Consider the following 16,329-nt stretch of genomic DNA (forward strand, 5'->3'; position numbering starts at 1 on the left):
TGGTGATATTTGTGCACTACCTACTATTCTTCGCTTCTGCTTCGAAGAATACCTTAAGGACTGAGACATAGCATCCAGGCTGAGATATTTCCCGAGGACACTGGGAGCAGGATTTGTTGGCGTCGCTGTCCCAGGTATGTAGATTGGTGAGACATTTGGCGCCAATTATGACGGTAGGCTCGGGGTATAGTATCTCGGGGTTCATCACCGAGGCCGAGCTATATTCGGACTTGATCCTCGGGCCTCGCCGTGGTCGGCCACAAACCACGCGCAGGTATAGATCACAGAAACCTCGAATGGAGCAATTCTTATTATTGATATCTGCATCTCAGTGTGTTTCTGCGAAGGGATCAAATCAAGGCTATGTCATCTACCCGTTAAAGTCTAAGGGAAATGGGCGCAGAGAAGGAAATAGGTATCGAAACCGCCGTCACCATGAAACCCCCAGAAATGACATTTTCCGACTGTGGAACACGAACCTGGATAGTGACTTTGGGAGCTAGCTGGGTGATCTTCTGTACGTTTGGATATGTAAATGCTTTTGGGTTTGCCTTTGTAACATTTTATTCGCGGGGCACTGCGTCTAGGGTCTATCAAGACCCATCAACTGAGCGGCTATCGCGCATCCGAAATGGCTTGAATTGGATCTGTTCAGACATTTTTCCTCTTCGGGGCCGGTGTTGTCGGTGGTCCCTGTTTGATCGCCATGATGCCCAAGCGAGCCAGCCATTCGCGAGGAGAATGATGAGTAAAGTTACTGACCGGGGGATTATTGATGGATGAAGGTCATTTGGGTCCCCTCCCTGATGGCTGTCTCCAATGTGATGATGACCAGGTGGTGCAAACAGTACTACCAGTTCTTCCTGGCCCAGGGCATCATCGGCGTAAACAGCATGGGCTTGTCCCTAGCCCCCGCACTCTCGTCTACAGCGCAATACTTCCAGAAAAAACGCGCGGCCGCTATGGAAATCACCATAGCAGGCTTCTCGTTTAGTGGCGTTATTTTCCCAGCTGCCCTCAAGCGGATGGTTGACTCCTCGCTCGGATTCGCCTGGGCCGCCTGAGTAGTTGGGTTCATCATGCTCGGCACCCTGGGCTTCGCATTCTTGAGCATCCGAGCCCGTTTCCCACCATGGCGTTCTTCTCAGCGCGTACGGCGGTTTCTTGCAGGCTCAGATATCCTGCGGCGTGGTGATGTTATCTGAGGGATCCTTGCTCTTGTGACAAATATTTCTTCTGGTAAAGGCATTTCGGTCAAGGGATAAGGTGATACACCCACTCTTCTCACTGTCTTATCAGGTTGCAAGATGGGTGAGTGGACGAGATCATCGTCCATAGTGTGCAGACCATATAGGGCTGGCCTATGAACGCAGCTCTTCTGCTCCGTGTAGCATGCTGATGACAGCTGAGTCAGTAGACTTGGTGGTCATCCAGTCTTTGAGTTGATTGTTCTCATTTTCTAGGACACCTGGAAGATAGGGAAATGACGTTTCATTATCCTGGGCTCATTTGTTCTTACGTGTTGACAGACAGGCCTCCTGCGCTAGTTCTGTTTGACTTTTGATGGCCTAGTGATGTAAACTGAGCTCGACCAAAGTCTTCGCTTATTATTAGTCCTTTTGCATCGTATTGGGGTGGGTGGAAGAAGGAGGCGCGTTGATGGAATATGACCCTGTGGAACAAGCAGATGGTACGGTCTGGAACATGTCCATGTGGCTGGAAATCGTGTCCAAGGCTCTGTTTGGCCCTCTTTGTAATTTCTGCTGCTCGGAAGAAGTAATATTATCCGAAAGTCGGTACAGGGCCAGCACAAGGCTTTTACAAGGCAGTCGTGAGTGGTCGAGTCAGGAAGGCTGATGATCTAAACAACCGATCAGAATTCGTAGCAAACCAAACCTCTTCAGCCCTCACCGATATAGACTGGCCTCGTGAATAGACAGTTTCTTATTCTGAGTAGAATAGACAATAGTAGATGTGCCAGATAGGAGCATCGGGGTCGGTATTCTTTGTTGTTTGTTCTTTGTTTTGAGACCGCGGCGGGTGGTTTCTCTCTCCGACCCATGTCATGCCAATTCTCTTAAATCGGTGCTGCGCCTCCGCGACCTCCTCCCCCACTCCCACTCTCACTCTTACACTCACTCTCGTTTGATTGTGATCCTGTCTCAAATGAACACGTTACTCAAGGTTGACTTCCATCCTTTGTTGCCATATCGCATATGAGGCGAGAGAACACCAGCGTGATCTGTGACCACGATACTCGATTTGCCCTCGTCCGCGCCCTCGAAGCTACTCTACATTTCGGCCAAGTCTCGTATTGCTCCCCAGGCTGCGATCACTCATTGATCATATCAAGTATTCGACCATTCTTTGATACTGTTCGCGCATACCGCCGTTTGAGTATGGACGTACGACGTTCTTTCCGCTTGGTTCGATCGCCTCCGTGATATTTTATATGCGAGTAAGCCCAGTGTGGTGGTGACGCAATACTGGGAGAGCGCACTGTCAAGATGGCGTCCAACTTCGAGATGGTGGACATTCGCATCCTCACGAAGATGGCATGGAGTCTATATCACAATTGCAACCTCGTTTCTCGAGACGCCCCCGACGGATTTCGACAACTTGTGAACGAACTAGCTTCCTTACAGGGTGTCCTACGCTCGCTTCAAGATCATGTAAACTCCAACCAGTCATTCTTTGACGAACTCGCCGAAGACCGCAAGCGCATATTGCATCGATCCCTGGAAAGTTGTTCGAAAACGCTACAAAGGCTGAAGGAGTTAATCACACGATATCGAAACATGGGGGTCGGCGACGGGAGGAATTTTTGGCACAAGGTCAGATGGGTCACACAGCGCGGGCAGATCGACCAGCTCAAATCCAGCATTATGATATGCGCTTGCAACCTCAGTCTGTGTACGACCTCGATCACCAAGTAGGTGCTCCCATGTGTCTAGTTACCTTGCCAACCACATCTAACGAACCAGTTCGTCGTGGGCGCGGATTGAGCAGTCGATGTCGGACGCTTTAGAGAACGAACCCTTTCACTTAAACCCAGAGTCCTCTCACACAGACAGTTCGCCATTGGTGCAGGAAAAAAGTGGACTGATCAGTGAAGACAGTTCAAATGGGCCCGGACATGGGCGACCTACACCTCGACCTCGAGCAGCCACAGTTACAGTTGCTCCCCGTCCACGCGAGTCAACGTCTTCCGACTCTGCTATGTCCGGGCACTCAGATGGGTCGGCTCTTACAACAGCTACATATTTGCCATCCAGTGAGACATCTACCCAGCGATCCGTATCTCAAACCTTAAAATATGGTTCTTCGAAAGCACCTAGATCGGTCTTCCCGAGTGCGCGCAAACTTGACCGAGGGGTTCTCGATTACTATGCGGAGTTTGATGATAAGCTCCGCACCGTGGAAACGGACGAACCGGCGGAAACGGAGACAGAACATACTGCAGTTAAAGAAGCCATCGAAAATGCCATGCAGCATCTGCATCAAATCAGATTGCGCGATCAATTGCAACGACCACTGAAGTATGAACCGCGAGACGAGTTCCACCGGCCGGATCCCGAACTTACTAAGAAATTCGACGAGTTGGTTCAAGAAGAACTGAAGATCAGGCGACTGAGTACGAGCGACTGGCTACGAGTCGCCGTCTGGTGGTTATTGAAGGTAATACCTGCCTTTGATTGAGGCTCATCTGGCTAAGTCTTTCTAGGCACGGACAAGTTTTGCCAACTATGAGAGACCAAGCCTCACGAATACTCGAGGTAGCATGAGTCCGTCGGTCGATTCGTCGTCTACCAGCCAACAAGCCTACGTGGATCTGCTGAAGGCGTCCTATATATTATATGACGTCGTACTCAAGGATGAAACATCACAGGCACTTCTCACAGATGAAAATAGGAAACTGATATCGGATTTATCCGAGGTTTGTCTCCGAGAACCACCAGAGCAACTGATGCTAAACCAAAGTCTAGGGCATAAAGGACGATTTTGCTCCGTTGAACAACGTTGACATCCCGGAGCCCTCAACCATCCACACTCAAAACCTTGACATATGGGAGCCTCTACAGTCGGGAGAAGCGGTTGAGAACGATGGTGATTCGCTACTGGGCCTAGACAATATCCGCTGGATGACTGTAGAGCAAGAAGACGCAGGCGACGAAGAGGAAAAGGTGATATTACGAACGTTTGTAAATGCGGGCATTGGAAGCAAGAAGCTCCGAATGCGCAAAAAAGGTGCTCCTTACATGCTGCTTTTGACAACAAGAGAGGGCGAAAGCGAACCGAAGATTGCCATCTGTAACCAGAGTGGCACTTTCTGTCTACAGCGAGATTGTAAGTCCTTTCATCCACATTCTTTTACATATCCCCTGTCAGAATTCACACTGATATTAGATCAAGTCGTGCCGAATGATCTATTGCCTTTGATGAAAATTTCCAATGCCTCCATTAGCGGGTACCCCGGGGCCCGAATATCAGAACCTGTCTCTTTCACCTTTGGTTCGATCAACATCAGTATCTCGTTTCAGTATAAAAGGGATCTCATGCAATTCATCAGTATACCGAAAGCATACTTCGACGCCGTCTGGCAGCGGGAGCCCGTGGACTCGGAGCAATTCTCCGAGACCGTCATTTTTCGAAGCTCAGTCGAGCTTTTCGAACAGCTAAAGGCAGTCACCATGAGGTCTACAAACCCCCCAATGCTTCACAAATCTTGTGAAGTTCGCATTCTGGAACGGTCTTATGGAGAGGCTTGGAGATTTACCAGGCGCCTGGTGATCAGTTCTTCAGCAGCCGAGAGCATGCCTCATTGCATGGAGCTGTTCATGCCCATGAGTCGTGTCCAGGTCTGCCGTGAGGAAGATTCTCGTCAGGTTTTGTTACAGTGGTCCGACGTGTGTCAGGAAAAGACCAAATCCGACGGCAAGTACAACGAACTTTACTCCTACATATATGACGACAAAAGTCCGAACATTGGCCTGAGCCTGCACTTTCGCACGCAGGGCCAGGCGGAAGAGTTTGAACAAGTCATTTTGAGTCTAAGCCACAAGCCCATCTGCTCCTGGAGAGAGCCCACCAGCTCCGGGTGCGTCTATGACGTGGTAGATCCGGTACTGAGTCAGAAGCAGTACAAGGCGATCCAGATAGTCCAAAGACGGCTGTCTTGGAAATATACCGTCCTTTACTTTCTGTACAGGGACACGGATTACATCTACGAGCACTCCAACCTGCGGGTGCATTTCCCCGGAATATTCTACACCGACTACATTTCATCCCACGTTGATAAACTCTACCGCGCCGACCAACCAGTCACCTTTTCCCACTGCGAGAAGAAAGTGGGCAACATGAGCGTAGACTTCAACGACGAACACACCATGCGAGCCTTCATGACCTCCCTCGCCTCGTCACACGAATTGGTATTCTCACGCCGCGCTGTCTCACTGACGACCAAAGGGAAAAGTCTCTTCCGGTCCAGAAACTCCGGCAAAGGAGAGGCTGAAGTCCAGATATGGCGCAAGGGTACCAGCTACCAGCTAGCCGCCCGATGGAGCGATCACATTCCAGACAGATGGCTGACCGTGACCATCCCGCCGGAACGAGCCGAGCTATCCCACGGCACCAATCGCATCGATTTTCGCACGATTGCCTCCTACTCGCGCGGCACATTCCTCAACATGGCTGACATTGCCGCCGTTAGTCCCAAGGACCCAAACATGGCCCGACGAAGCGGGCCGATTGCCCTAGTGTTTCCCTCCATAAGGGGTACGTGCTTCCAACTTTTGATTTGAGCCAGCATGAGAACTAATGTTTGCCAGACTGTGAGGACTTTACCGCCATCTTGGATGTTTATTCTGGATACCGGCCTTATGGGCGATAGCGTCACTGCGGCTCATGGCGATGGGCTACTACTGCGCATACAGTGAGATAGGGCATAACACTTTATTCCGGCGGAGGCACTGTGGTTGACGGATAGAGTTTTGCATGATAGCTTTGTTGGAATACTTATGATCTAAGCCCGTATTTAGCAACTGTGTGACATTTAAATAATAGGCATCAGCTTCAAGGGCCTCCGGTGTAGTGGTCTTTGCATCTGCTGGCTGCTGTGGTGGCACACGTTCGTTCTCGGAATTCACCTATCTGTGGAGTACGTGTATCTTTCTTTGAAACTATCACTTGTTTCGTTCATGTGATGAAAAGAAGAGAGGTAGACTATGTAAAGTGGTATATCTCTCGAAGTAATCCCTGGCCTGATGAAACTGATTGCAAGTATGACGCAGCTACCTGGCCCTAACCTTACCTATAAAAGACAATATCATGTAGTTATAACTATTTAGCATATAAAATTATTACGCCAACTAGCCCGATAAAAGCACGTAATTACAAACCCAGATCAAAAGAGGAAAGTACATCTTCCCTATGCATGGACTCGACCATAGCACCTGCTCCTCTGCTCCTTCCACAAAACATAGCCCCAGCCCAGGGCAATATATCTAAATAGAACGTAATCACCAACTAGGCAACTACTAATATCCCACCTCTAATATAATGTATACATACTACCTTAGACTTTCTTACATAAAACAACCACTCACCATCCGCCCATGACGCATTCCCCTCACCCGCCTTCCCCATGTGACCAACCAGAACAAGCCCTAATCGATGACTCTACCACCAATGTCCCCAAAATGACCACATACACACCCACAGCCTATGAGTAATCCGTACATACAATAACCTCAAGTTAGTCACCAGGCGATCTAGATCGTCTTCCGTAGGCGCATGCAGCCTGCACGTGTTGCCCGCATCGCCCGACCTGAGAGGCTGAGCTTGCCACTTTCCCCTACCTGTTTACCCACCAGGGCAATTGCTATATAAAAGAGCTCGCCGAACCTTCTGGCAGGACTGGAATTTGCGAGTCATAGTGCCTAGTACCGATAGTGCGTTATTGCGTTGCCTTCCTTGCCTCACCATGGATAGATGTCGCCTGTATCGGTATTTGATATTTTTTTGATCTTCGTGTTTGAATCAGACGGACGGGGCGATAAGGCTGGTCTGGGCTGGGCTTACGTTGGTTACGAGCTACTGTCTTGGTAGAGTAGTTGGTGCTTTGTTCCCTCTCTACCGAGTATAAAGACCTTGTCGACCCTGGGGTCAGTTGGGGTCGAAAAAAGCTCAGTTCACGTGTTCTATACATCCTACGCAGCGAACATGCCACATCGACGACGTCACTCTTGGCCCGCCTGCGACCCAGGGAAGACCACCGTTCCAGTGGTCACGGTCTCACAGCCCCAAGACCCCCCAGAGCGACAGTTTCTCGCCCCGCTGGTGTCGGCGGAATTACTGGAAAGCGATGACGCCGCATCGGCGGGGATTGTTCGGTCTGGGGACCGCAGCACCGACAGCAGCGTCACCCGTTCTCGACTGTGGCCACATTACAATCACCACAAGGTCGTTGCTGGCTCACGGTCTGTTCCCGCTAGGACCGACACCAGTATGGGGAGTCCTCTGAGACGGATGCTGCGGCCGCCGCTGGATAAGGCCCGGTCGCTGTTTGTCTTGCCCACGACTACCACGGCGGGAGAGAACGTCGTGCTCTCTTACTGGGTGCCGCAAAGTGTTCCGTCGCAGTCTTCGCTTTCGCCTTTGCCTTCATCTCCCCCTTCGCCTGCGCTCTCCGAAACCGTGGAGCGTGGAAGGCCGGTTGACGCGGCGGTTGGTCGGTTGAGGGCTGAGGGGTATCACCGGAGGTGTCATTCGGAACAGCCTCGGTCGTGGAGAGAGCCGAGCGCGAGCTTGTGGACTTTGTCGGAAGAGTGATTTTCTTTTTCTTTTCCTTTTCTTTTTTCTGTTCTAGTGTGTTTGTATTCGTTGTTTCCCTTGTTTGCTGCCTTGTTTCTTCATTGATTTTTGTTGTTATTTCCTGCGGGGTTTGGATGCGGCGCATGCATGCATAGACAACTAGCATAGAACTGGCGCCCAAGCATGTATACTTTAGTTAGACATAATTATGGAGCTAGACAGGAATCAGAAATCAAAATAAACAGACCTCGTCCAGCGGAACGAATATCACATGAACGAACAAGAAACCGGTGACTCTACAATGGGCCAGTTTGTGTGAGAATAATGCTTGGCCGAACCCCCTCACAAAGACGCCCGTCTCCACACTGAGTCACAGGCGGAATCCCGTGCCGCTTCCTTGTACGAGCAACGCGCATTGTTTTGCTCTTGGCACAGTAGACTGACCTGAACTGTGATGTCATTGGGCCCGGCAGAGCCTCATGTGGGTCGGATCTTTTCTGGCTTTGTTGCTTTGGACGCTACGTGGTTTTCATAGCCCGGATGTCGTTTGAAAGAGTGAGAAATGACTTCAATTATGGTTTTGTCTTTGTTTCCTTTTCTTTTCCATTCCCCCTCCGATTTCAACTGTCTATTCCCATTGGAATACGGACCAGGAAGGGGAGCGGGATTGCTGACACCTGGTTTCCTCTCACCCCCAGATTCAAGCGTAAGCATTGCATAACTGGTTCCTTCCCCATCTCTGTTGGCCAATTACAGACGGCAGTGTGGGTCAGCGTTCCATTGATCATCCATGTCACCCCTTCGAACGACGCTAGAAGGTAGCGCCCAGTCGGGCGTTGTCAGAACCTCAATGGCCGGGCAGGTGGCCTTACAGGCTTCACTGCTGAGATCAATGACTCGGCGAAAGCCAGTTGAGCTCAAAACATGCAGGTCATATGCCAATTGTCATTTCGACTGCTCAATAGGGTGTGGAGTTCAATTGTTTCCTCACTTTCCTGCAACTACAAAGAAGTAAACTAATCAGGCCTCTAGGCAGAAGCGGTGAAGGGGAACCTCTAGGTGGGGCAAGCTGTGGGCATCCGGTGGTATTATTGGGCAAACGAGCCTGGTAAGGCGAGAGAGTGGGTCAGGCCCCAGGATTCTCACCGATGCAAGGAAAAAGGACTGTCCTCGGCCCTATTGATGGAGCTCGCGACCTCGTTGGCGCTCATCGATTGGTCCGCTCGGTCAAGTCCGGCATGATGCATTTCGTGTTCACTTTCGCGAGACCACCTTCTGATAGGTCAAAGGGTGCCCGTAACTCGGGATGATGTTTCCTAGGGCTGAACTCGGTAGGGAAGATCAACACGGAGGAGATGGGAGTCACCCGACAGACGGGGGACGAGACTTGGGGAAGAACATAAATACCACAGATTTCCCCGAGATCTGGGAAGTTTGTTTCATCCTTCATCCTTCCTGATAGTTGGCAGTTCATATTCCTCAAAACAAAGCTTATCGTATCTATACCCCACCTCCTAGGAGTGAAAAACGAATCAGTCAAACTCCTGAGAGCTTGCAGTCAGGTCATTTCACCCGTCCTGAGTATTCACTTTCTCACACACCTACCGTCTCTTCTTCTACCTCCCGTGTTCCGTCTCGAAAAGGTCCTACCTCAACACCAATCCCGGAAACCCGACCTAAGCCCGGAAAACCTAATCACGAAGTTCCACGAGCTTGTTTCTCTCTCGCTCGCATCTCGCATTATCATTCTCAAACAAGCCGACCCTTCAGCGTCGCTTTCCTCTAGCTCAACTAGTCTTGGATCGTAATTCTCGGTCAGCCAGTCCAGTAACCATGTCGCCCCCTTCTCCCACCCAGGAGTCCAACCCCGACACCAGCATCAAGCGTAGCTCGGGATCGTTCCACTCTAGAAAGAGCAGCTCTGACTACCGTCGCTATAACAACACCGTAAATCACTGCGGAAGACATTCTAACGATTGGTTGTTCAACGGTTTCAGTGTGCGGGACACTGTCCGCGACGGCGTCGACAAGATGTTTCACCAGGGAGATAGGAACTGATCTGCTCAAGTGCTGCTGATGAACGAGAGATGCATCAGCTACTATCTATCCTTTGACCAATTGCGCCTGATCCGACTGTTGACTCATCTGTCATTTATTGATTGGACTCGCCTCTGCCCCCGTGCATATCCGGATTTCGCTTGTTTCGAGAACAGACCTGTTCGTTCCGGGGAATTGACGCCTCACTATCACCCCTCCGACCGACCCTGATGTGGACCAAAATGTTGTGGAGATCTTAGAATCTACCGAGTTGGCTGAGGTCGTGTCGGGTACGGGCAACTGCGCATGACCATGTGACGAAGGCACGTGGATCGCCGCAGTGTCGACCATCTATCGCGCCCTGCTATCGTTGACCGATTATTGGAGGGTTCTGTTATTGCTGGTCAATCTCATCTGTTCACAATTTCTTACATGTGCTGGAAATAGTATGATGCTGGACTATTCCTCTTAGAGAGAGTGCATCTTGAAACACATTGATTTTCCTTGAAATTGCTTCGCAAGTTTATGAAACCCGAGTAGTGCTTTTTCACTTTATAGTACGTACTGTAGTATTGTCATATCGCAAACAAGAATCGAAAAGAAATTTTAGGAATTAGTCTCTTATGATACAAAACTTTGACGTTTGCCATGAGGCGTGAAAAGAAACCTAGTACTATAAAAAAGTCATTGCCAGAGCCAGATCCACTACAATGGATAGTTATGCTGTTCTATATAAAATGCATCCCTGGAAAAGCTAAGATAAGAGTTCAATGATGGTTTGTACAGGGCTTGACCACCTTGTTAACATATTCTTCAAAGATTTGCATGAGGTCTTAGTTGCCCTCTAGACGTGATGTTTTTCTATCATCTTCTATCCCGTGTTCAAGTCTTTCAATATAGAAGCCGCCAGTTATGAGATCATCACTTATCGGAATATTGTAAATCTTCCAATAAGCCCTATTATCCCCAACACCGTGTTTGGTCGTGACTGAATATATAGAAGTCTTAGTGCAACATGCCAGTAAAGTATTCGCCAGAGGCCGAGTGCTTATGCACTTGAATTTTTGGCAACCACCGCATAAGTCGTGAGATTATCAGTCAATCTATAGATGATGTAAGAGTATGCACATTTTGCGAGTTAAAGCTATACGGCCAGACTGCTCTGCGGCATGGTAAATGCTCCGTACTTTTATGCGACGCATTCTATGCAAAAGCTAGTACCACCTGGTCGGACATAGAAATCCTGATACGACGGTATAACTCTGCATCTCATCAATAACAGCATCTACTTCAGTAATGGTTAGGGCATTTAAAGCAATTAAGAAAGATGCCGTCGCATCCGACATGCCTAGCGAGTGTTAGCTCAGGGGGGCACGAACCAATCTGGATAAAACCGGTGAAGATGAGTCTGAATAGAGACTTGCCCTCTCATATCAGTCATGTAGTTGAATGGTCCGTATCGCAATTCCCGTGGTTCCGCGAAATATCTCTATCACGTTAGGTTATCGCCTCGATGCACAAGGGCTTCCATATGATAGACCTAGTTACATTATAGCTTATGCGTATTAAAGATATCAAGCGCGTTTGTTGAGACAGGAGGTCGCACAAGTCACATCCAAACCGATAACGGCGGGCCGCTAAGGTTGTGTCTACGTGGTGACCATGCGGTATCTTCTATGGGGCACGGTTTTTACCCCTTTTGGGACTCACGCGACGACAAAGATTATATTGACAACAAAAACAAGTTAGCTAAAAGACAAAACAAAGCGAGCAGACAACAATTTGATATGAGTCGAGTCTAGAGATATAGAGCTCGAGAGAGAAATTTCCAGGCTTTATGGATTGGAAACCAAACGCCAAAGCTTTAACTTCTGAAACAAGCATACTCCCATTCCTCCATCTCCGCTCTGGTAATGTCAAGATTCTCCTGAACGAGGCTTTGAAGCCTTGAGATCTGCATTGGTGCTGAAGCCAGGTCAATCACAAGTACTTGTGCACTGGGAGTGGATACCCATTCCGACCCCTGTTGAGAAAGAGAGAGAAAAGAAAAAAAGAGAATAAAGAAAGAAACGACCTACTGGGACGATGAATCACGGCTTCCATACGAACATCCACTACGTCCGAATCAATGTAGTCTTTTATGGTGATGTCGGCAGCGGATGCGGCTGCCAACGCGATTCGCAGTCGGTAACGCCCTGGTTGCGTGATGGCGAGCGGGCCGAATCGAGCAAAGCCGCTGGTGGTATTTCCGTCGTGATTGCGTACGCTCGACGTGAGAGCTCCCGTCAGGTGTTGAGAAGCAACAGGGTCTCCGGACTCGGTCCGCAAAGAGACATTCATTGCCAACTGCTGCACGGCATGGTCTTGCGGAGCCCCTACCGTGCGGACAGAAACAATGACTGGCAGCGTAAAGGAAACACCGGGCCATGCGGTAGCCGGGGGCGCGATCTCAAATCTCATGCAATATTCGCGGCTGGAGCTGCTGGAGCTGCTGGAGGATCTGTCGGTGGTATCTTGGACCATGGTGATACTATTCCGTATGGTGTACTGTAGGTAGTATGAATATAGATCTATATATGTGTATGTGTGAAAGACAGAGTGAGTGGGTAAGTGATTGGAAGAGACAAAGAGAGGGTGGAAGAGAGAGTGTGTATTATTTGATTGTAATGAGATAGGAATACTCAAGGGAAATATGGGAGGGAGGGAAGGAATCAGAGAAAAGTTATAAAGAGAGAAACTAGTGACTCCCACCCATAATGAGATATTGAAAATATGAAAATCGGTAGTTGTAATCTCCCAATCTATGCTCCTCCAAATAATGCCCACCAAGTGCTTGGAACATGCTCACCTGTTTCCAAGGAAAACGAAAGCGAGGTGTATGAATGAGGCGTGCTTCGCCACTGTGAAGGAACTAAAGTCAATAGAAACCCTAAGAGCCAAGAGATGTGATATCCGTCCAGAATTACCGTTCTGATCAAATGCATGGGCTTTATTATCGCTCCCCTCTCCACCCACCTTCTTCCAGCGTTGCGTATCAATCGACCTGCATGGTCCTGCGGGAAGAGCGTTTGCAGGCAAGACCCACTTGGGCATCGTTATACTGTCCTGTGGCTATCATTCCGCTTCAATTGATTTCTCTGTGTCAGAAATCGATTGGCGATGACCCAAAAAATATTGACATTATGTCTAGACTGGTCCAGAGCAAAATTACCGTCCAGGACAGGCTGCCTGATGGTGTCCTGGGAGTGTCAGCTAAGACATTGCGCGGTCAAAGCACAACAATGTAGATCGAAAAATCAGATCTCAGCTAAGAATAAGAAAGGAAAAGATCAGATACTGTCGCTTAACCCTGCCGAAGCCCCATGTGCAAGGTTGTCCCAACTGATCCTCAACATGATTCCTAGGTAGTATTCTTCTGTCACCCTTCTAGTCTCCAATTCTGTCGCCCTCTCAGCCACTCGCTCACCTTTGTGAGTTCATTGGTTATTATAGTACCTCTAGATTACCCACACACCTCGCGCTTACTGGTTATATTCCAGTTTTTGACCAAGCTGTCTGTTATAATGGGGAGACTTGGGAGGCCCGGAGATGGTGCCCTTTTTGATTCCTTGCGTCACTAGGCCCTTTAAGCGGTCCTGCCACTTTTAATATAATGCCTGGAAGTAAATTATCCATGTTATCACTGTGAGCATGCATATATCCGATGGATGTAAGGAATGTCATTTTTTCCTGTCACAATCCATGCTACTCGCGTGTTGTCGATCTTGATGGTCTAAAAGGGGTCAACAACCACGGCAACCGGTCATAACCTTCAATCCAATTCCCGCATAACCTTGCATTGAGGAGCTAAGTTATCGATACCGACGTGGTGAAATCCACAGGTTGGGCACCTGTGGATCAATAAGGCCACCCGCGTGTACTCATATCCGGGATACGGGTAGTAGTCTCCACGCACATGGGTCAGGCAGGGTGTGGGCTGAGCCTGGGCGTGCAAGGGAGCGACCTTGCGGTATAGGAGGAAGCGTGTTTGCGCCCCCAGGTTCAATAAGTCAGGTCGCGAAGGAAGAGGCGCAGACGCAACCCTGCTGAACCTCGGGCCCGGGCCGCAATAAGCAGTTACCCCATACGGCTTAAACTGATCTGAAGGAGCCACACTCATCTGCACTTGTCATCTGCGGACCTGCGGACCCACTTCAACCCCAGTCTGGTTTGGATCCGCTCGCATTGCAAACCAGGAAACCGGGAATGCTTCTTGTGGTCCCACCCATCGGGTTTCCCTCAGCGACACTCTTTCAGGGCTTTCTCACCTGTATGGCCCAGCGAACATCGTACATTATTTCGAGTTACGATGGTCGTGGATGTCAGAAGACGTAAGGTCTTTTCGCTGTCTTGGGAGGAATTTGCGCGACCGCCTCAATCAAGACTGATCCATCGCGCTGGTCGCTGCATGTATAGCATCGAATCTCCCGATTAAACTAGCTATACCCTTCTAGAGGGCACTTGGTGTTTGGGTTCGTGTAGATGTGGATGTGGAGTATGTTGCTGGGTAAGGGTCAGTTGCCCCATACGCCATGCGAGAATATACTCCACCAACCCGTCCTTCATGGTCATCGTGAGCGAAAAAATGCATTCTTCCAATTTGCCTTGCTCCGTTGGTTAGCAGGAAGTTGGATCGTGAATGCGGAATAGGTGATCATCTCTGTGGTGTTTGCCTTCCATGCAATGTAAGATCGATCAGATCTGTCCGCCTCAGGACTCCTGCAGGCGCCACTGCCAAGTCACTAGCCACGTAATACTAGCCACGATGTGGCGGTGTGGCGGTGTGCTAAATCATGGTGTAGATGCATGATCATCACGAGCAGACGTCTGCTCTCGAACTATTCTTTCAGTGTTGGACACGGCTCGCTAATAGCGGTCTGGAGTTATCCATGTCCAAAATGCATACTCAGTAGTCATTGGGATTTTGGAGTCTTCCACTTGGTAGTTATACTACCTCATGACCCAGATACACCACTAGTAGCTAGGATTACGGTCAGGTATCGAACAGGGTGACTTGTTACCGCTTTGATCTACTCCTTTTAGTGTATAAATTTTGTATCACACTAATGCGCCACAAGACAAGGGTTGGACAGACCCTACTCCATAGTAAACAAACCTAATATTTCCTGACAAAAAGACGAGTGCCGCTTGGCATAAGCATGAAGCCATAGGCTAGGGTATGATGACTAGTTCTTAGCTTGGGTGATTCCGGTGATAGGCATAAAGGAACTTGGGATGATCTTTTGGTTTGTTACCAAGGTACTAGTACGCGAAGATGGGTGCGAGTGGGTCAGATATCCTATTCTACTAAGCTTCTGATCATCCTTGCACAGGACAATGATTGACAATATACTTCTGTCGATAGTTAGGCTTAAGAGAACTATTAAACATCATTTAGAGCTGCAGACTAACATGAACCAGCATTCGGTCTAGTATACACGCCCAATCACACATGGGGACATTATCCAGGCAGCAGAGTTAAGGTTATTACAAGGCACTCTTGCTCAAACTAAGGCGCCATGCTCCGAGCGTGGGGCACCAACATGACATAACATTCACAGGTAAAGGGCTAAGGAAGCTATCTTGCGAATAGCAACAGACGCAAAATGGCCTCTCGAGGACAGTATTGGTAGTAGTCACTGGGTCACTACGTTGCTACGTAGACACCCACCAGGCCTAGCCCATACTGGACTACTGGTAGACAGTTAAGCTCCTAGCGACCTGTCTAGCTCACCCTGGATTAGGAGCCTTGAACCCACTATCCAAGCTGGAAAGGGACCGTCAGATCATCCGCTCGGCCAGGTTCCGTTTCGGCATTTGGTCTGGCTGACGGCAGACCTGTTTGCATCGCAGAAATGGTCCCACGAGTGGTGGCGCAGTTTTTGCCGGCGCTACGGTGGGTCTTGATGTACACGGGTACCTTTAGATAGTGGTTTTTTATCTAGACCTTGGCTAGTCACCGGTCAATCATTGTGGGTCTAGATCCTCAGCCCCGGACGGACGGAACTTGTGCGGGTAAGGCAGGATTAGCCCGGGTCTCATATATGTTATATGTCGTGCAGTAGAAATCACCGAACTATGTTGCCTGAGACAGGGCAGGGTCTTCTGTCTCTAGCTCTAGTAACTACTGGGCCCCCTCAACCAGTCTAGGCTACGGGAAAAGCGAGTCATGTGGCCATGATACCGCTGGGTGATATTGGGGAAAGTATAGCCGAGCAAAGACCGAATTCGGAGCAGAACAGAAAGAAATGGAGTAGACAGCAGAAGTTGGTGTGTCGTTCAAGAGATGATGATTGCGACGGGACTTGTCAGCTTGGACACGGGTTCCATGCGTTCCTCCAGTCAAGGCAAGCGGCAAAGTGGGGGCTGTAGAAAGGAAAAACAAAAATGAAAGACTTTATGTGAATAGTAGTCCTTCTTTGTTGCCTCCTTGGAATAAGA

At 49.3% G+C, this 16,329-nt stretch overlaps 5 protein-coding genes across 5 annotated transcripts; 4 read left to right on the top strand and 1 right to left on the bottom strand.

Annotated features, from left to right (window-relative positions):
* Positions 1-167: 167 nt before the first annotated feature.
* On the top strand, positions 168-1,064 carry BDW47DRAFT_123755 (uncharacterized protein; the record flags this gene model as incomplete). The annotated part of the gene is made up of 2 exons (XM_024816117.1): positions 168-274; positions 836-1,064. 2 exons carry the CDS (start codon positions 168-170, stop codon positions 1,062-1,064), a joined length of 336 nt encoding a protein of 111 aa, XP_024674262.1.
* A 1,085-nt stretch (positions 1,065-2,149) lies between these two features.
* Positions 2,150-6,119, top strand: BDW47DRAFT_101661 (uncharacterized protein). Its single transcript, XM_024811699.1, has 6 exons — positions 2,150-2,932; positions 2,985-3,678; positions 3,725-3,937; positions 3,987-4,347; positions 4,414-5,775; positions 5,829-6,119. Exons 1-6 carry the CDS (start codon positions 2,508-2,510, stop codon positions 5,888-5,890), a joined length of 3,117 nt encoding a protein of 1,038 aa, XP_024674263.1. The 5' UTR covers positions 2,150-2,507; the 3' UTR covers positions 5,891-6,119.
* An 843-nt stretch (positions 6,120-6,962) lies between these two features.
* Positions 6,963-8,036, top strand: BDW47DRAFT_101662 (uncharacterized protein). The gene has a single exon (XM_024811700.1). The coding sequence runs from the start codon at positions 7,222-7,224 to the stop codon at positions 7,828-7,830; it is 609 nt and encodes a 202-aa protein (XP_024674264.1). The 5' UTR covers positions 6,963-7,221; the 3' UTR covers positions 7,831-8,036.
* Positions 8,037-9,356: 1,320 nt separating this feature from the next.
* Positions 9,357-10,022, top strand: BDW47DRAFT_101664 (uncharacterized protein). The gene has a single exon (XM_024811701.1). It carries the CDS (start codon positions 9,646-9,648, stop codon positions 9,868-9,870), a length of 225 nt encoding a protein of 74 aa, XP_024674265.1. The 5' UTR covers positions 9,357-9,645; the 3' UTR covers positions 9,871-10,022.
* Positions 10,023-11,167: 1,145 nt separating this feature from the next.
* Positions 11,168-12,372, bottom strand: BDW47DRAFT_123758 (uncharacterized protein; the record flags this gene model as incomplete). Its single annotated transcript, XM_024816118.1, has 2 exons — positions 11,168-11,197; positions 11,959-12,372. 2 exons carry the CDS (start codon positions 12,370-12,372, stop codon positions 11,168-11,170), a joined length of 444 nt encoding a protein of 147 aa, XP_024674266.1.
* Between the last annotated feature and the right edge of the window lie 3,957 nt (positions 12,373-16,329).

This window comes from Aspergillus candidus (genome assembly GCF_002847045.1).
Source record: "Aspergillus candidus strain CBS 102.13 unplaced genomic scaffold BDW47scaffold_9, whole genome shotgun sequence".
NCBI classification, from domain to species: Eukaryota; Fungi; Ascomycota; class Eurotiomycetes; order Eurotiales; family Aspergillaceae; genus Aspergillus; species Aspergillus candidus.

What these genes read in the sequence shown, in the direction of transcription:
- BDW47DRAFT_101661 (XM_024811699.1), top strand. Translation starts at nt 2,508, where the DNA reads ATGGCGTCCAACTTCGAGATGGTGGACATTCGCATCCTCACGAAGATG. An exon ending in TGTACGACCTCGATCACCAA is followed by an intron (nt 2,933 to 2,984) that starts GTAGGTGCTCCC and finishes CTAACGAACCAG; the next exon opens with TTCGTCGTGGGCGCGGATTG. An exon ending in TTTCTGTCTACAGCGAGATT is followed by an intron (nt 4,348 to 4,413) that starts GTAAGTCCTTTC and finishes TATTAGATCAAG; the next exon opens with TCGTGCCGAATGATCTATTG.
- BDW47DRAFT_101664 (XM_024811701.1), top strand. Translation starts at nt 9,646, where the DNA reads ATGTCGCCCCCTTCTCCCACCCAGGAGTCCAACCCCGACACCAGCATC.
- BDW47DRAFT_101662 (XM_024811700.1), top strand. Translation starts at nt 7,222, where the DNA reads ATGCCACATCGACGACGTCACTCTTGGCCCGCCTGCGACCCAGGGAAG.